The 21,578-nt window shown below is 30.9% G+C and overlaps 1 protein-coding gene across 1 annotated transcript in view; it reads left to right on the plus strand.

Annotated features, from left to right (window-relative positions):
• Positions 1–21,578, plus strand: part of Nckx30C (solute carrier family 24 member Nckx30C) — a 700,544-nt gene that overhangs the window by 595,010 nt on the left and 83,956 nt on the right. Inside the window, exon 5 of the mRNA XM_075358858.1 lies at positions 16,115–16,250. Within this exon, the coding sequence (XP_075214973.1) occupies positions 16,115–16,250 (136 nt within the window). The remainder of the gene's footprint in view (positions 1–16,114; positions 16,251–21,578) is intronic.

A 21,578-nucleotide genomic window follows, 5' to 3' on the forward strand; every position in this document is an offset into this window, starting at 1 on the left:
TGATTAGAATGAGTTGACACTTTTTCAAAAGGAAAATATATAAAATAACGAAAACTCGGTCTTCTTGCGTAAAACTGCGGAAAGGTTTATTTTTTAGTTAATTCTTCTATATTTGAATACTTAGAATTACACTTTTATATATTTGATTTTCCTTCTATAAAGTAATGAGTCTCGGTCTAGGGAGAAGCAATCTGAACAATTTTTCCCGGCCTATCCGAGAAAGTAATGTAACATTTTGCCGGCATTTTTAATTTTTATTTTTGTATATTTTTTTTGTGATTAAAAGAAAAATACTAAATCCTCATGTAGATAAATTAGAGAAAAAAATAGAAATTTCTAATTTGTATATATGAAATAATATAATTCTAATTTTTTATAATTATTTTTTGTCTTTAGTCACTTGACTTGTTTGATGCAGCTCTCCAAGATTCCCTATCTAGTGCCAATCGTTTCATTTCGATATACCACTTACATCCTACATCCCTAACAATTTGTTTTACTCTTTATAATCAAAGTATTAATTTTCTAATTTCTTTATATAAGGATCTAGTTTTATTTTTCAGTGAACTTTCTAGTGTTTCCATTTTTCGATTTTAATTAAAAACCATTTAGCACAGGTCTTTCTTCGTGTATAATTTTTTTTTTTTTTGGGAAGGTAAAACATATATTAATTAAAATGGAAAATAAAAATTATGAATGCAAAATTATAATTGTACAAAAATGTTAGATGAATACCAAAAGTATATTATCAAGTAATCTATTTATTAAGCGAGCTATACAAGTCTACCTGCAGAAATTGGCTAAATTATTCTATCTCTTTTAATCGGCTTAACCATTTTCAATGAAATTTCCAGTTCGATTCAGTCTTTACCCTGATTCTAATTCGTTATATTTATTTAGTATTTCAAAAATACATAGAAGCAGTATTCTGCATCTAATCAGAAATAGTTTTATCGTACTTTCTCGTATGTATGCTGTTATATTGAAAAATCTGTTTTGATAAATCTTAATTTTTTTTCAATTATTGGAAATAAGCTTACACCAGACGGTATGCAGGAAATGAAATATCGTTAACTGCTATTATAAATAACTATGTCGACACATCTGTCAAAAGAATAAACAAAGCAATTTATTACGATTTAAGAAAAAAAATAAAAACCTATTTATTTATATGTTCTTGAAATTTGTTGCTATGGTGGTATAGCTCCTGGGATATTGCAAATGTGAAATATTTTTAAAGTTATTCAAGTTAACAAATCCAAATGTACGAGTTTCATTTGCAAGCTTGGAAAAAGAGAGATATCTTAACTCTTGAAAACTATTACAAATTCTCAATTTTATAAAATCAGTCTCTCAAATTTACTCGTTTATTTCCATATTTAACGCAGTTTATGTTTTCTTTTTTTCTTTTTTATGTTTTATTTTTTTTTTGTTTATGTTTTATTTTGAATTTAAAAACTCTTGTACAGAACTAAAGAAGACTAACTTTTGTTTCGGATGCCCTCATTATTTCGCAGTCAGGAACGCACTGATTTTCATCGTACAATGCACAATATACGTTCGAGTAACGAGTAGGCTCTATACACAAGCATCAAGTTTCAACTCATTCACACTGTGAGTGATTCCACAAATTTTATTCGTATGGTTTTATATATATATATATATATATATATATATATAATATATACATTAGCGTGGAAATTAATCCGAATAAAGGAAACTTTTTGTTTATTTCTACGTTATGACTGCACTGCTTGACCACACCCATTCTTTAAATTGTCTATATAATGTGAGGTTATCGTTCTTTGGTTATTTAGCAATTTTCATGTTAAAAATAGTGTTTTGTGAAAGTTTTATTCATTTTTTTTTACAAAATCATGTTCTCGTAGTTTTTGTTCTGTGTTTTTTTGAATATTAGAGTATAATACAGTCCATAACTCCAAGAGTGCGCTAAAAATTCTTTCTCTTTCCAATATGAAACGATGACAAATAGCTTCTGAGTGCGGTGTTGGACTAGGGTCCGTGAAAACTATTTTAAAATAATCTAAAGAAACTGGTTTCTTTTCGCCTCATTGGCACTTGTGAGCCAAAGAACTTGCTAACTGGATCAAGAAAGACTGGAAAAATGTTATCTTTTCCGATGAGTCACATTTTTATGTTTAGAACCACAGGTTCCATAAACGTTAGAAAAGCATCACATGAAAATATATCACCAGTTAAAAATAAAGTGATGGTTATATCAAGATTCTGAAGGAAAGATTTGTGATACAACTTCAAAATAAATTTCCACAAGGCAATGGAGTGTTTCAACAAGATCTGGCGCTACGTGATATTGCCAAAAAAAAACTGGAAAAGGTTTTCGAAGAAGAAAACATTAAAGTGCTACCTTGGCCAGGCAACTTCCCAGGCTTAAAAAAACGTACTATAAAAATTGACCTTATTAAAGCAATAATATCGGTTTCATTTAATGATGAAGAAATCAAAAAATATATAGTACACTTGAATCAACGCCAAATCATGCAGAAGTGATTAAGAATAAAGGATATATTAATTACTAGATGTTCACAAATTGTACAAGTTTAATTTTTTTTTTAAAGTTACTTTTTATTAAATAACAACTGAGTTCGGATTAATTTTCACGCTACTATATATATATATATTAATTATATATATATATATATATACATATACAAAAGGAAGTTAAAATTTAGAAATGTTATTTTCGTACTCCTCATATCTCAAAACGTAAAGATAATTCAATTTCCCCCCCTCCAAATACCGCCATGCGACCAAAAGTAATACCGTACTTTTCTCCGAAAAGTCGAAAAAAATGTTCTCTTATCAGTCTGTGAAAAGAGTTTCAACTACTAAATATTTGGCTGTTATCGTGTAAGCTGTACAAAGATGAAAATCATTCAATTACTAAGTGTGAAATTAAATACTCGAATTAAAAATTAAATATTATACTACAATTAAAGTAATATTTTATATTTGATTAGACATAATGAAATATTGTATACATCTGAGGAACTGCATACCATTAAAATTGTTTTTGATAACAGATTTTCTAGTAAAGAACATTTTTTTAATCTAATACATTCTATCTACACGATAAATTTACATAAAATCTTTATGTAACATAATGTTTTATAATTAAAAGTAAAAATAATTTTCAAATAAATTATAGCACGCGTAGCTTCCGACCAATCTGATAATACATTAAAAACTCCTAAAATTAATCTGTTTTCAAGAAGAAAATTTTTATACCCATATGGGGCATTAAATCAATATAATCCCATGTAAAGTATTATAATACTTTAAAAAAAAAATATAATATCTGAACAATTGAATACTGGATAAATGATAATTTATTTTTCGATTTTAGCAATCTTTGAACTATTTTCTTTTCCAATTTCTAATTTGTAATACTTCATTCATTTAATAATTATATTTTATCATTTATTTCCTTTAAATAGTACGATACTCCCTATTAAATGCAACTTTACCGAACTACACCGCTAGCGTAAAGTTTCTCATATGTTAGTGTCTCCCCAAAATATTAGTATTTTTTATTATTTAGCTTTATTCTTTTTTTTAAATTTCATTCTAGTTATATTTCATTTTTATCAACGAGCAAACAGTTCGTTATTAAATTCAATATACATATATATATATATATATATATATATATATATATATATACTGTATGTGAACACTTTTTGTCACGGATTTTGATTTTGATTTCGGATTCGGATTAAGGATTCGTTAAAGGATTACCAAAATATACCAATGGCCGCGATCAGCCGTCGATTAAACCTCAAAATGACTGCCAAAGTAAAAATTTTGTAATTATCATTACGCAATCACGATATAAGCTATCAAGTTGGTTCAAATGTACTAAAAGATTCTGCATATCATCAAACCTGATTATGATCCTCTTCCCTCTCATGTACTATTAAATCAATGAGTTTTGTTTTTGCAGTTTACATTAAAAATATTGTTCTTAACTATTTGATTATTTATATTTGCAAACACTTCGCATTTTCCGCGGATAAAGAAGCTCAATTTAATAAGTACGTATAAGCCTATGTATTAACTTCTTTTAAATTACGGTTTACAAATTTTAAGTCTACGATTACTTTTATAAAGTAGTAAGAGTATTAATGTTCTAATGATGTTCATAGGCTTTTATGAATTATTTTCGGTTATTATTAATTATAATTAAATTACTATAGTAATATATTAAACAGGTGTGTTAGACTTCAAAAACTGATGCGATCGATCATTGATTATTTTAATTAACATCCTAAACTGGCAACCAATTTAGTAAAGGTAATAGGTAAGGAAATTATTACATATTAATAAATGTTTATTACCGACGTAAATTTAATTAGATACATAATGTCACAGTATTGATCGAGAAGAAGGTTAATAACGAAATTAATGAAGAAGGAAAAGGAGCAAATAAGCGATGTAATGTAATATTTTATTTATTAATTTTATTATATAATTTTCTTTTCTCAAAATCATCTTCATATACTCCTTTTAAAAACGGGGTTAAAAGGAAGTGTTAGATATTTTTTTTCGTGAAAATTGGTAGAATTTTTTTTAATTTATAGTACCATAAACAAATAATGTAAAATTTATTTCATTTAACTTGGCGTAATCGGGTAAAAAACTGTTTGAATTTTATTTATTTATATGCCTCCCAATCATTTTAAAAAATAGAACTTATAATTTTACAAATTAGTACCCAAAAAACTATATATAGAAATAAATTTTAATATAAACCTAATTATTAATAAAAGTATCTCTTTCTTATTTTTCTGTTTAGCCTTCGGAACCACCGTAAATATTACTTCAGTGTCCATAACCCCATCCATCAATATCTTTTCCTGCCTCTTCCTTTCTTTCCGTTCACCAAACCTTCCATCTCATCCACTAATTAATCCATTAATTAACTTCTCATACAATGTCCTAGCCAGTTCCTTTTTCTATATTCAATCACATTTAGCATCTTCCTGTTTGTTGTTACATGGTCTTGTCATCTGACATTTATCATTTTGCATTACACCCATATCTCAAACATCTCAATTCGTTTTCTGTCTGCCTTTCTAATCGTCCACGTTTTAGTTCCATAGAGTATCACACTCCAAATAAAGCATCTCATTAATCTCTTCCTTAACACTAAGTTTAGCTTTCCAGACAGCAATCTTGCAATCTTCCCTCCTTATTAAATGCCTGCTTACTTCTTGACATTCTATCTTTAATTTTACTGTGCAAGTCAGGTTATCAAAAGCTCCCAAGTACTGAAATTTCTTCACCTGCTCTAAAACTTCATTTCCTATCTTAATCTCAATCCTCTCCTCTTTTCTACCTAATACCATACATTTTTATTTTCTTTTATTGATCCACATACCCTGATTTTTGCAAACTTCATTTACATCATCAAGCATTTCATTTAATTTACTTGCACTCTCCGCCAGTACTGCCGTGTCATTAGCAAAACGTACACATTTTATTCTTCTTCCCCCGAACTTTATTCCTCTTTTCCCATTCAGACAACATTCAATTACTTCTTCCAGATATATACTAAAAAGTGTTGGTTACATGTAACATCCCCACCTCAACCCCCTTCCAATCCCTATTCTTTATGTCATTTCATCTCCTACCCTCATTTTTGTACTCTGGTTATAGTACACTACTTTCATTAAGTGTCTCTCTTTCCAGTCAACTCCCTTCATTTTCAAAATTAACAGTAATTTATCCCACCTAACTCTGTGAATACCTTTTCTAGATTGAAAAAGGCAACATACACTCTTCGCCTCTTTTACCTGCATCTCTCCCCTAATACTCTTAGCAGCTCTTGTTCCAAACCCCTTCTAAACCGATACTGTTCTTTCTCAATACTGCCATCCAATTTATTGTATATCCTCTTATTTAAAATCCTTAGCTACTTTTGATATTAGGCTAATCTTTTTACGTTCTTCACACTTCCTTGTATTTCTTTTCTTTTCTATTGATACTATTATTATATCCCAAAACTTCTCCAGCCACCTTTCTTATTCAGGTATTCCATTGCATAGATCTAGTAATAACAATTCTCCTGTCTCTCCTAGTGCTTTGAACAGTTCAACTGGTATTTCATCACATCCTTGCTTTTCCTTTTCTCAAGATATTAATTTCTCATTTATTTTACTTTTTAATATACTGTACCCTTTTTGATCTTCATGAACTTTGTAGTCTTCTTACACTCCCATATCTATTTCTCTTGGCTTTTCTCCTAACTCAAATAAATCCACAATGTATTCTTCCCATCTCTTTTTTATTTCCTCTTTCTCATTAAGTATTTCTCCATCCTTTGCCTCTATCTGATATATTCTCTTCCCTCATTTCTATTTCTGAAATTAATTAATTAAACTATTTTTGAAATTTTTTCATACATTAGCTCACAAATTTCTTTTTCCCTTCTTTTTCCAAATTTTCTATCACTGTAAGTTCTATCAATTGTAAGGCATTTTTCCTTAGCTTTCTCAGTTTCTATTCTTAGTTCATTATTCAATCCCCTATATTTCCTTCTACCTTCTTCTGTTTGTACATTTTCCACATCCTCGTTTCATTCATCTTGCCTAACATTTCACATTTCAGTCTTTTCGTATTCTGTTACTATTTTTAAACCCTATCGTCTCTTTTGCTATTTCCTTTACACTCTTTTTCATTTTCATCCACTTATCATCTGGATTACTTGGTTTATCTCCCATATTTTATTTTCCAGCATCAGATTTTCCATTTCCTGTTTCCTTAGCTTCTCCAAATCATATTCTCTTCTACCACCCTAATTTTCTTGAGCCTGACATTCACTTCTACAACAACCAGACTGTAATCTGAATTTATATCTTCACCTGGATAAGCCTTAGCATTCTTTAAACATTTTCTAAATCTTTACTATCATAATATATCACAGAGAACATAATATATAACAGAGAAAAACATTTCATGTTTTTCTCTGTTCATTTGCAATACCCTAGTATATTTTCTTTTTTTATGATTTTCAAACAGGGTGTTTCCCAACACTAATTCCTTTTCCATACAGAATCTAAGCAATTTTTCTCCTCCATCATTTCTAATCCCTAGACCATATTTTACCACTGCTTTGTTTTCCTTCCTGTCTTCAACCAAAGCATACCATTCACTTATTATCACCACACATGCCCCTCTCCTTTTCTTGCCCAATTAAGTTTTCTATCTTTCCATAACATTTTTCTACTTCCTCATTTGTGTGCTGGGTAGTTGGCTTGTACACCTGAATTATTACAATATCTTTTTTATCTTCTCCCTTTATCCTCATCATCATCATCATCATCATCGCCCTTTCATCAACATACTCAACCTTTAATACTTTCTTATTTATCAGTATACCTACTTCAATACTACCACATCTTTCTGCTCCTAAAAAGTAAAATCAGAAATCCTCACTTGATTCTCTTTATTTCCTTTCCATCTCACTTCACTCATACTGAGCATGTCTAATTTATGTCTAAGTATGTCATAGTTTGCATTCTCAAGTTTTCAAATTTGTAGTAGTGTTAAGACATTCCATGTTTCGATTCTTAATGGTATAAAGAAGAAAAAATGTATACACTCTAATGAATTATGAAGATTACATACTTACACAAATAAAAGTTTTACAAAACAGAAATGTAATAAACAGAAAAAAAATTTACTATGTAACATTTATGAAATTAGCTATTTCAAAGGGAAAAGTCCAGAGGCGAGATTACATTGTTATTAAAAAAAAAAACAACACTCTGGATAGTGCTCCACAGATAGAAAATACATCCAATGGATATATTTCGAAATTTTTCAACAGGGAAACACACACCGGTTTCAATTTATGCTTTTTTAATACTTGTACTCTTTTAATAAACAATGATATTATTTGTTATTTAAGTTATTAAATAAAACAAAAACAAATTTAATAATTAATTAGAAATAAACTGTACAGTAACAATGATAAGGGATAATAAAATTATAACCTGAGAAAACTTTTTTTTTCTATGATCACCATATAAAATCGAAGCTTATGCATGAGAATGTGGTATGCAAATTCCATATAAAATCTAAAGTCGAGGTTATCGACCGAAGCGAGCGTAAGTTAAGTCTGGTTATATTATATTTATAAAATAAATATAAATGGTTATAAAAATGATAATACAAATAGTTATATCGGGTTATTGGGTTATTTTTTTACACACCCAACAAGTATTTTTTTAAATGAAATTTTATTTTCATTTTACGTCTTTTTAAATATATTCTTGTTTATGCAAAATATTATAAAAAAATATTTTTTATGTTCACTATCGCTAGATGTACAGCGCTCCACATTTATATCTTTTTAATTATCAATTGTTCTATTGTAGTATTACAGTAGAGTAAGCATTCTTAGAATGCCTACTCCAATTCTAGACCAACCCGGTCTAGCAGTTAACTCGTCATCGCAAATCAGCTGATTTTGAAATCGAGAGTTCTAAGGTTATAATCCTTGTGAAGGTCGTTCTATTGTAGTATTACAGTGGAGTAAGCATTCTAAGAATACCTACTCCAATTCTAGACCAACCCGGTCTAGCAGTTAACTCGTCATCGCAAATCAGCTGATTTTGAAATCGAGAGTTCTAAGGTTATAATCCTTGTGAAGGTCGTTACTTTTATACGGATTTGAGTACTAGATTGCGGATACTGTATTTTTTGGTTGTTGGGTTTCAATTAACCACATATTTCAGAAATGATCGACCAGGAACTGTACAAGACTACACTTCATTTACATTCATACATATTATCCTCATTCATCCTCTGAAGTAATATCTTACATTATTCCGGAAGCTAAACAGAAAGAAATAAAAAAAGGTATTCTTTCAAAATGGTAGCGATCGGCCGAAATTTACGATAAGGTCGACCATCGTAAGCCTCTACTCATTAAGACCTCTGCAAATATATGTTTAAAGGTTATAGAGTTGCATTGATGATAAGAAAGGATCAGGAAATAAACTCGGTTAAGTTGTACCGAATACTTATTATTACCAATCGATTGCTCCCGTTTCCACCATTTAATATATACTTGACGTTATTACTATAAATTATATACTTTTTACTTTCAGTACTACATAAATACGTAGAATAAAATATTATAATTTTTTATTTTTTTAGAGAAATATATTAATAAAGTAAATTCTGTTATCTTGTACTTAATATTATTTAAACAGCTGAAGGATAGATGTTTCACCTTTTAGTCACTTAATAAATAAAATCGACTGATAAATCATAAGATTTAAAACAGACATAATCTATATCTAAAGCTGATCGACAGCATTGTCAAGCGAATAGAACGCTATGTATAAATAATTATTGTCATATACACATATTTTTTTTATATTTATTTATTTTATTTTTTTGTAAATGTATAATTACCGCTGTATTAAAGTCAGTGTAATAACTGGAAAACGCTATGTACTAAAACGTATTTTTACTTCCTAATAATTTTTGTCTTTTCATTTCTTTTAAATATCCATTTTTTTTACATATTTTAAAACTATTTTTCTTGGTAAATGATAATTTTCTTATTTGAATATAAATATGTTTTTCGTTTTTCTTTTATTTTCACCCACAAAGTGCAAAATATTTTGATAAAAATTAAGAAATGGTTGTATAATTTAGAGAGAAATGTTTTATAGTTCTCTCCGAAATTATCGATGAAGACATTCATAAAAATGGTAAAAATTTTTATCTATTTGAAACTAACTGAGATGTGTTTTGTTTCTACGTGTTCACCTTTGTTAGAAGTACACCGATGCTAATGCCGCATCCCATCGGTCGGTGCGTCCTATCTTCCCATCGGTGGCATCCTGGCCGAGGCGAGACTGCAATATATCTACCGCCAAGATTTTTGAAGATGACTTCGGGAAATGCCGATCACGGTTAGGTATGGAAGGGGCGGCGTGGCGACCGGAAACGTCACATGGTCTTCCCCTTCGGGTTCAGAATGTACTTCTCCCTAACATAAGTGAAACTCAATACCGTCCTTATATATATATATATAGAATCTATAACATTAAGAACGTCCAATATTTCGGTAATGTGTTTTTAATATTAGAACAAGAAAAGTTTCTATTAACTTAGGTCGAGAATCGCCTTTGTCGTTTGTTATTTTCTATTTTTTAACCAGAAAATTATATTACCAGGGCGGATTGAGCTATTTCAATGAAATTAAACATATCTAATTATAGTTCTGTAATATTCTCTATAAAAAATAAATAAATATGAAAATTGTTATGTTCGCAACTTACAAAAAATGACGTCCGTCGTAATTTTTAACACAATAATAACTCATATTAGTATTAGGAAGTATTTATATCAGCTGAGGTATTAATCGCTCACTAGTGTGATAACCTCCTTTTTTTATCAAAGTATTTAGTAACATTGCTAATAATAATTCTACATTCTCTATGAATACACATTTTGTCAGATTTATGGACTTGTCTTTATTTATGATCTTAACTATTGCAAAATAAATACTAAAAAAGCAATGAGGTAGACGATAAAATAGCAAAAGAACTTAAATTTAAGGATGAAAATTCCATAAACAATCGATGTAAAATTAAATATTAATATCCGTTCAGAATATAAAAAGTAATAATGCAAATTTCTTACTTTTATTAATTATGAAAAAATGCTCTAGTCAACAAAACGGTCTTCAAATAACTATCACAGTTCAAATTTTTTAACAAATTCCCAAGTAATTAACGAAATAATTAATTTAAATATTGTTTTGTAATAGAGTAAACCATTGATTTTTTTTCTCACTTTAAATACATTATTCTTTTGAATCAGACTATAACATAACTTTTATTAACTTCTCTAAATTTAAAGTTTAACAACTTAGTAAAATTAAAGTATCTAAACTAAGTATCTAAGCGTTAAGTATCTCTGCATTTGTGTTGTAGTGAAAGTATACGATTTTTCTTGTGATTTTTGCTCTAAGACGCTGCAGCGATAGCTGCACAATTAATTACAGTGGCAACAGTGTGACTGGTTTTCTTTTTATTTTATTTGTACTTAATTATTATTTTTGCTTCGCCTAACCACGTTACTGACAACAGTGGTTAGGTTGTGTTCAATACGATTAAGCTGCAATTGTTAATTAAGATGTAATTGTTTATGTTACTGAATAAAATTCATTATTTCAAAAATATAATAAAAAATACAGAACAGCTATAATAGACGCTTGTAACCTGTCTGTACTTGTAACCATACGACTGTTGAGTAAACTAGCGATTTAAAAATCTTAGCCTTTCATCTGGAGGTCCTGGATTCGAATTCCGTTCAGACATGGAATTTTTCATATGCTACAAATTTCCATTCTCAATGGGTAAAATGACCAAAGTAGTTGATGCCTATCATTTCAAATAAAAAAAAAATTAAGTTCTTATTTTTATAATGTTAAGTTGGTCGCGTTTTGTAAGTTTCTATATGAGTAATATTTTAATCATTTTAATCACATTTTATAAAGCTATGTGCTTGACTACAACTGTACTGTAAAACTTAATAATTAAATAAATGCCCAGCTGCAATATATTCTGAAAATAGAAATTAAACATAAGCGAAAACTAAAGAATGTAGTATTAGTAAATATATTAAATTAAAACAAAAAAATAGTTTATTTAATCAAGTTGATTTATAGCTGAAAAGAAAAAATTTAAACGGAAACTAATTTATTCAAGCGAGTGTTGTTTGCTAGTTAGTAGTAAGATACGAGGCTTTCTATCTATTTTAATCAGTTTACAACCTACTAAAGCCGAGTTAAGTTGATTCCCATAGAGATGACTTGCCATGAAAATTCCAATTTAAACCAACTCATTGTACCTTACGGAATCGCTATTGAAACAAACTAAAACAACGAAATCTTAGTTTGTTAAAATTTCCATGTTATTTTTCTTTGACCTAAATGAATAACTGTTGTTTTAAAAAAATACTTGTACACATATATCATGTAGTTCAGTACTTAAAAAATGAAATAAAAAATATATAACTAAGCATAAAAGCTTAAAAAATCGACTAGTTTTAACAAGGCTTAAATATTAATTAAAGATTAACCGGGTATTTTTCTCCTTTCGATAATAATTTTTTTATATTTATATATATAAAGTACGGGACATACTTTATGTATATAAAGAAAGTACTTTCTCTAACTTTATATACATAAAGTATACTTTCTTTATGTACGTAATACTTTCTGTAAGTATACATAAAGTATTTAAGTATGGGGATACCTAAATAACTTTCCAACAGTTAAGTATAAAAAAATTAAATTTACTAAATGCTTCTGCAATCTGTTTTTCGGTCGGATACCACAACTTAGGCTTTTATACATATATATATATATTTTTTTTTTTTTTTTTTTTGTAAAACGTCTTGTTTATCTTTAAAACACAAAAAACTGTTTTTCGCCAACTTTGGACCCCATTTTGAAAGTGATGCGGAGAAATGGGAGTATGGAAAAGTAGTTCATTCAAATCTACGTAACGGTGGTTAATTTTGGTAAATATCCAATCTGATTGGTCTATTAGGCGAAATCTCAAGATAATGAAAGTGACCTTGCTCTACAGCCTCAACCCCTTTGACCTAAGTTAATAATTTAATGACATCAATGCGCCGTATATAGAAGTAGTCTGACCAAGTTGGGTCAAAATCTTTTGAGTAGTTCTGGAGATATAAGGTGTGAAACACCGAACACACACACACACACACATACATATGAACATTTCCATCTGGTTTTTGTGATTTTAGGTTCCTTAAGTGTCAAAACGTAAAGATCTTGTGAAAACCACATATGTTCAAATTGGACCGATTACAACACTTTCCCTTCTAAAGCTATAACGCTAGGCGGGGAAGTAAAGATATGTGTAATAAAATTCATATTATTAAAATATAATACATGAAATAATGTTGCGGTAAATACAAGAAAATACTAAATAAAAACTTTTTAAAGAAATCACATTTCAGAAAGTGTTAATTAAAATTATTTGACCTCATTTGTGTTTTTTTATTTTTTATTTTTAATTAGTATTATTTAAAAATTCATTGACAGAGTAAAATTTTTTCTATAAAACCAAACCGTTTAATTGTAAATATTTAAATAAATAAATAGTCATTTAACTTTAAATAGTAAAATTAAATTTAATAGTAAATTTAAATTTATAGTTTAAATAAATTTAAGTTTAAATTAAATAAATAAATCGTTTAAATAAATTGGTGGGAAGATTTTTAAACGGATCAGTAATTTATTTAAAATGGTTGCTGAAGAAATAGTCCTTTCACGTAAGCCGAAATATTGAAAACGTTACACGAAAATAGTTCTGTTTTTCAGTTATAATTTAATTGATTATTTAATTATAACCTTTGTATAGCTAATACAAGCCGAAATGAATATTAGGTTTTGTACTTCGCCGACGTCCGTGGTGCGAGTGGTAGCGTCTTAGGCTTCCATCCAGAGGTTCTGGGTTCGAATCCCAGTCAGGCATTACACACGCTACAAATCATTCATCTCATCCTCTGAAACCAATATCTAACGGTGGTCCCGGAGGTTAAACAAAAATAAATGTTGTACTCCGATCTTACTCCTCACTGTGCAAAATCAATCACAACCTTACGATAACTAGCCTGTCCGTCATGAATAATTTTACTTTATTCATGTATTTTATGCGTTAACTACTAACTGTTGTTATGGGTTATCTGTAATGTGATATAAATGATAATAATGTACTATTATATATATATATATATATATATATATATATATTTTTTTTTTTTTACTTCCTTGTACGAAGTAAAGGAGGTATCGAAAAATTTCGGTTTTCAGATTTCAACGGAAATATCCTTTTGGACCATCCCTGAATTATTACAAAAAGTTATTTTTTTAGATTTACTATCACCATTTAGGGATTATTCTCTTAAAAATTAATTTTACTCGAATGCATGTACTTGAGCGTGGGAGCCCTCAAAATGAAAAAATCTTTTCGCAATTTCAAATTTTTAAGCTCAAACAAAACAATAAAAACAACTTAATACCCCTGATGAATTCCCTGATGAAGGAGCTCTTAAATTAAAAAAAAAAAAAAATGAAAAAGTTTTTTTAAAGTTTTTTAAAATCAATATAGTGAAAATTTTAATCAATAAAAAAGACCTCCGATGCATTAACTGCCAAATTTTTAAAAAGTCGAAAACATATTTTTTTGAAATTGTGATCCTAATATATATTAATATAAAAATTTTGTTTATTGGCTTCAAAAATTAAAATATTAAATAAAATCAAGCGCGTAATTTTATATTTAATAAAAGCGTAAAATTTTAAATCAATAACATTATAATTTATTTTACAACTCTTGAAAAAAAAAAAAAACAAGAACACAAAACATTGTCCCACCATCTTTCATTAAGTCCTTCAAAAGTATTAAAATAATCTTTTTGTATTTATTTACTCAACAATGAATCAAAATTAGAAAGAGATATTTTTACATAAAAAATGATAAAAAATTTTCAAAAATTGTTATATTCTTTTCAATAAAAATTAATTATTTTATTATTAAGACAGAAATGATTGAATGAAAAAAATTTCTGATAATAAAAATGAATTTCTTAACTTGACTGGCCTTTTTTTCTTAATTATAATAATTAAATAATTTATTAAACTAGGGAAAAGTTCTAAAAATTCGAACAAACTCAAACACAAGCGAAGTTACTATGTCATATAATATAGAACGCCTACGTTTTATGATCACCAAAATTCATAGTAATTTTAATAATAAAATAATCAACTTCCAGATAAATTAAAAATTACATCTCTATTTTGAAATGCGCCTGATAATTAATTACGGCATAAATTTTCTACATTAACTCGGTTACTTGTCCGAGTTATCGATTTTCAAAAATACGGTATAAATTTTTTTACAATAAGAATTAATATTTTACCTAATAAAAAATATCCTGACAAAATTAAACGTTACAGAGAAAAAAAATATTAATACTCCACTATTTATACATCAACATAATATTAATACTCCAAAATACGGTACACCACCAACTTGAAATTTATAAACATATTTACATAATAATGTTTCATTTATTACAGAAAGTTGGTGTAAACGTGTACTAAATATAATAACGATCTCTAAATTCGATTGTGTGATAAAAATGTATCATTAAAACACACAAAATGATGAACAGAAGGAAAACGAACGAAAAATCATCTTTATTTATAAATTTTATTCATTTTGGTATGAAGAATTACGCCCTTCTGTATATATTGAATTATATATAAAATAAGATTTTTCTTTGCTTTTTAACATATAAATGGTTATTACTAGCGATTCGATTGATGCATACATATATTCTTAGCAAATAAAATACCTGTTAATGTAAAGGTATTATGAAGAAACATTTTATTAGCAATGACAGAATAATTTCAAACCAAAGTAAAGAATTTTCGTCCGGTGTACATGACAACTTCTTTAAATACTGAACGATGTGTTAGTACGAACTTTAAATATTAAACTAACTTCTCATTTCACAATTCGCTGAATTTCATCTACATGTCCACACGATAGATCGCTAAATCGGTGAAGTTGTACTCTAATTTGGGAAAACCTAATATTTATTTATTAATCGAATTTTAGTATAAGAAGAGAAAAAATCGATATAATGTTTTTAGCTGACAAATCGAAGCAAGAGTCTATTCTAAACATACAGCATCTATGTATATAACTGCATGATAGAAGGAAATCGAGATAGTTAAATGACAACAATTGATTAATTAATGGTAGATAAATCTTCTATATCAAATATCAAGCGTAACGTAAAGCTTTATCATCTCATTTAAAATTATATTATGATTTTAGCTCACTCAATAAAGGTTCTTACAAATATTTTAAGATTTAATGATTAAATGCGTGCGAATTCGACATAATGAAAAATAATAAGGATTTGTAACGTTAATATTTAGGATTTAATTATTTTAAATAACTGGTTTAATTAATTTAATATACATGTATTTTTTTTTTAACAGGACGAAGAAGATGAGGGTAATGAACCGTTGGATATGGGGTGGCCAGACACCAATAGAAAGAGATTAACGTACCTTCTTGTGGCGCCTATAGTCTTCCCTTTGTGGCTAACGCTCCCTGATACAAGAACTCCAAGAGGTAAATATCTACCTATATGAATTACATTACCTTTAATTTTTTAAATATTAATTTACTATATAACATAAATTTAAAGGCTATGGGTGGGAATGTGCTGAAAAAACGTTTTTACGTGAAGTAGAAAGGCTAGTCGATCGTAATTTGAATCAGGGATCTTCCTGGATGCTAAGAAAATACTCTACCTCATTCCATTTCATTAAGAAAAATAATATATTTATTTATTAACTTATTTTTCCAATAAAATAAAATCAGTACAAAATGTTTTTAACTAAAAATTTGACAAATTTTTAAAAATTGGCTGTGATGTCACTAAAGTTTCCTATAATTTCCGTAGATTTAAAAAATAAACCCTTCTCTGTTAATAAAAGAAAAACTATTTTACGATTTAAAAAATCAAATGATAATATTTTGAAATCTGAACGAACAAATTTCTTTCAAAATAGATGAAAAAAATTCACTTTATTATTTCCAGTGGGTAATTTAATCATTTATAATTTTTTTTTTTTGTGAGTGCCTTTGTTCGAACGAAAATTATTATATTAATTTTAAAAGAACGTGAGGTCGTCCTCTGATGTTTTTAATACTGTGAGAAGACAAGGTAAAAAAAATAAATAAATAAAAGGTAAAGAATAAGTAAATAAGTAAATAAGTAAGGTAAAAAATAAATTTAATAAAATATAACAAATCATTATTATATATAAATAGTTTTAAGTATCCTGTATTTATGATATAAAAAGAATTTTATATAAAAGAACACCATCTATATAAATAAAAACGTACATGTTCGTTTGTTCAAAATCTTAAATCTCCGAAAGTTCTTCACCGATTGCTTTGAAATTTTTACACAACGTTGCATTCAAATACGCGTGTGTTTTTATATGCCTATTATTTATATACCTAAGATATCACACCTGTGACAGGTAAAAACATGCTTTTTCTGCAAAACAGCGCTATCTATTGGACGTTAAAGCAACACACACTATACTAAATATTTTACGATTCCATTTCAATGTTTCCGACTTGTGTGTCCGCTACAGACTAAAAAACTACTGGACCGATTTACGCGCGGAGAAAAGAGAGGAAGGGAAAAATCGGAAAAGGGAAAGGGAAAGAGGGAAAATTCAGAAAAGTGAAAGAGGGAAAATTCGGAAAAGGGGAAAAAGGGGGAAACGGAAAAATGAAAAACGGGAAAAGGGAAAGGAGCAAAAGAAAAGGGGAACAGGAAAAGGTAAATAAGGGAAATAAAAACGGGGAAGGAAAGGGAAAGGGGAGGAAAATGAGAAATAGGGGGAAAAAAAGTAAAATGAAAATGGGAAAAAAGAAAAGAGTGGAAGGGTAACTGGGAAAGGTTAAATTTTTCGAAGTTCCGTAAGTTCATTTTTTAATGTTTTATTAAACTTTCAATTGTGTTAATTTAAATCTATGTATATATATATATACATATATATACTCAAATCTAGCAACAACGAAGCATTGCCGGGTCTGCTAGTTTTTCATGAACTTTAATTTGAATAAAATATATTATTTGAAATATATATATATATTATCTCGTCATTGTAAATTTGTAGATCGGACAGAAGTCAAGCTAGATGGTGTTATTGTCGAGCTATGGATAGACTTCACTCTCATACCTGTTTAATTGACACTGAGCGTAACTCACTACTTGGATGACATAATTGCTAGGAATCCACTTACTATACAAAGGCTTAGGAAACTCTCTAGTTCCCTAATATTCCTCTAAATTCAAGTTTTTCAGCTATTTCTCTAACCAGTTGAAAAATTTTAATATAAAACTGTCGTATTTAAAATTAAATTTACATTATACAAAATAAGAGTAGAGGAGAAATAAATTTATTGAGCTTCTAGAAAAATTCCCATTTTTGATGTTGTTAGATGCTGACGATAAACCAAGATGCAGTATAATAATAATAATAATAATAAAACAAAATTTAATTCTTATTAATGACTCAGAATTCCAAACTATGGAACTGCAGGATCTTATTACTGACCCCTGTGGTAATGACTTAAACATTAATTAGTATAAAAGTATAAGTTAATAAATACTCTTCATCTAATAGAAACAATTTTCTTTGCCGTATTACACAATTTTAAAAATGGCTAAAATTGAGCGTATGTAAAAATAAAAAAATTAAAATATATTAAATAATACTCGTTTACAGAACATTTGAATAATGCAAATAGGTTCACTATTTATTGAAATATCGAGATTTTAAAAATTATAATAAACTTTTCAATGTAATTAATAGCATTTTTGGATAAATAAGACCTAAAATCATGTACAGAGACGAATTTATAACGTGGGAAGTAAACTAATAAACTAATGACAAACCAGGATTTGAACCTCAGAACCTTCGACTTCGAAAATAAGCTCTTAAAAAACTGATTTACGACGTAGACCTCCAGATCAGCCCGGTGAGCATTAATTAATTTAAAAAAGCTTCTTTCATAAAATTTTAAATTTCAGCCTATAACAACATCTGAACTTATTTATTAACAGCAGATCGTGTAAAATTGCGAAAAGTTGTGTGCTATTAATAATTAGTATTCAATTAACCTTTCTTTAAACAAATAAGAAGATCGCCATTCCTTTAACAAGTCATTATACGCTTGGCAGGCTCTTTGGGATCGCTACTTCACCGGACGGTGGATTCACCGCCTGATTCCGCAGGTGAAGCCATGGGTCAGCCGTAGGTTTGGCGAGATCTCCTATTTTTTGACCCAGTTCCTGTCTGGCCACGGCGTGTTTCGGGTGTATTTGAATGCACGACAGCGGGCTGATGACCTTTTTGTTTATTCTGCATAGAGCTCGACACTCCGGAGCATGTCGTGTTTGCCTATCGGACCTGGGACAGGGAGAGCTTGCAATGTGAGTTGATTACTGGGCCACTTACGGTGGAGAATATCGTGAGACGTATGTTGGCGAATGAGGTACAATTCCGTGCTATATCTGATTTTATCACACGGGTCCTTCAACAGAAGGATACGGCTGCTAGGGCAACGAGGGGATAAGGAACAGTCCCTGCTGAGCTGCTATTCGTTTGTGCATGTTCAGATGGATAGCAGTGATGAGGCACGGAGACTCTCTCGTCCTCTTGTAGAAAAGATCGTAATTCCGACGAGAATGCTCTTTTGGGTATTCTTGTTTGAGACAAACAAGGCATAAAGACCAAGTCCCGGCTCCTAGGGTGGGGGAACAGGAAAAACTTTATCGAATATAGTTATGCAAGAGATAGACATTATGCCAAATAATACTGTAAGGAGACGAAATGTATATCGGTGGACAGCCGAGATTGGTAAATTGAGACAAGAACTCCAGTCCTTAAGGAAAAGGAATCAGAGATTACTTAGAAACGGTAGAGAGGAATATCAGCATGAAGCAAGAATGTATACTGAAACCAGAAGGGCCCTAAATAAAGCCATTAAAAAGAAGAAAAGAGAATGTTGGAGCAATTTCTGTAAAGAGCTAGACACCGACCCATGGGTCAAGCTTATCGCATAGTGACGAAGAGATTCGGAAGACGATTGCCTGTGCCGGACAGGGCAAACGCAGAGATACAGGTGGCGAATTTGTTCCCCAGAACGATGGCTGAAGACAGCTGACCCACACCCTGTGAGGGCAGGAGGTTTACCATCGACGAATTACAACTGGCAGCCAAAAGTCTGGCATTAAAGAAAAGCCCCGGGCCGGATAGGATCCCCGCAGCGGTAATAAAGGGTTTGATCGGGAAGACTCCCTGGGAGTTATTAGAGATCGCTAGCTATGGTTTAGAGTGGAAGTTTTTCCCTGCATTTTGGAAGGAGGCCAAAGTGGTCTTCCTTCCTAAAGGTGCACCTACGCCACTTATAGGCCGTTTAGTCTGCTAAATACCGTGGCTAAACTTGTAGAGAAGATCCTAGCGAGCAGAATTATACAGGAATTAGAACAGGGAGTCGGGATCAGTGCAAATCAATATGGTTTTTGGCGGGGGCGGTCCACGGTGCAGGTCATCGGTAGAATTTCGAACTGGGCCGACGAGGTCAAAAGAGGAACTTGGCGTACTAGACGCATACCGTTGATAATCTCACTCGATATAAGGAATGTCTTCGCATCAGTTAGCCGGAGACATATAAATAGTGCGACGACCTCAAAGGGGCTGAGCCCTTATTTACGTAGACAAATTGAGAATTATCTCTCCGATAGAAAATGTAGCATCGAGGCCCAGGATGGAAGGATACATTTCGAGATGCACTGTGGGGTGCCACAAGGATCAGTCCTGAGGCCGCTGCTATGGTTGCTTGTCATAGACGACCTCCTGCTTAAAAGTTTCCCTGATCGAGTGGAATTGCTGGCTTATGCGGACAATCTCGCAGTCCTTGTGGAGGGTGATCTGCCAGGTTAAGGGTGATCTGCCAGGTTTTTCAGGCTGGAATAAGTTCTATATAGGTGACAGTAAATCCACCGTGCTGTGCAGGAAGTCATTAGACAGTGTCTTCATACGGCAGGCCTCTGACACGCATCATGTCGTTGTCAAGCTTATTGTGGATGGTGTAGACTTGGTTGTTGTTAGTTCGTACTTTCAGTACAGGGATCCCACTGAACTTCATTTGGAAAGATGGGATAACATAATCAGGCTGGTAGCGGGCTATCCTATTCTTATAGGAGTTGATGCGAACGCCAAATCGCTTCTTTGGCACAGTGGGATCTCCGATAACAGCGGTGAACTTCTGGAAGACTTCATTGCGCAGCATCGCTTTGATGTGTTTAATGTAGCCGGCGAGTTGCCAACCTTCACCGGTGCAGTTGGATTGCGGAGGGCCTTTGGTGGCACCAATATTGATGTGACCATGGGTAAGGACATCCCTGGTAGGGTTCTTAATTGGTCAGTAGTCGATGATTGCGAAAGCGATCATCGGCTGATAGTTTTTGATTGGCTGGGTAGGCTGCGCAATGTCTACAGGGCGGACGTTCCTGTTCAGCAGGGACGCTTCCTGCACAGGCGGGCGGATTGGCCCAAGTTTTCTCACACCCTAGCGGCCAAGATGCGGGCTTACACCCGCAACTTGGACGATGTACCCTTAGACGACCTGGCAGAGTCCTTTTCCTCGGCGGTGGTTGAAGCCGCCGAGCTTTCCATCCCCCGTAGCACGGGTCGAGAGAGGGTAGCTGGTTGGTGGACTCGTGACTTAACTGCGGTAAAACAGGCTGTGGGCCGGCTCACGAGAGCTGCACAGCGTGCGCGCGATCCTGATCGGCGTGCAGTCCTGTTTGCGGAGTACAGTCAGAAGAGGACCGAGTACTTCCATAGTATTAGGTCTTCCAAGCGGCGC

This window comes from Lycorma delicatula, chromosome 3 (genome assembly GCF_047948215.1).
Source record: "Lycorma delicatula isolate Av1 chromosome 3, ASM4794821v1, whole genome shotgun sequence".
NCBI classification, from domain to species: domain Eukaryota; kingdom Metazoa; phylum Arthropoda; class Insecta; order Hemiptera; family Fulgoridae; genus Lycorma; species Lycorma delicatula.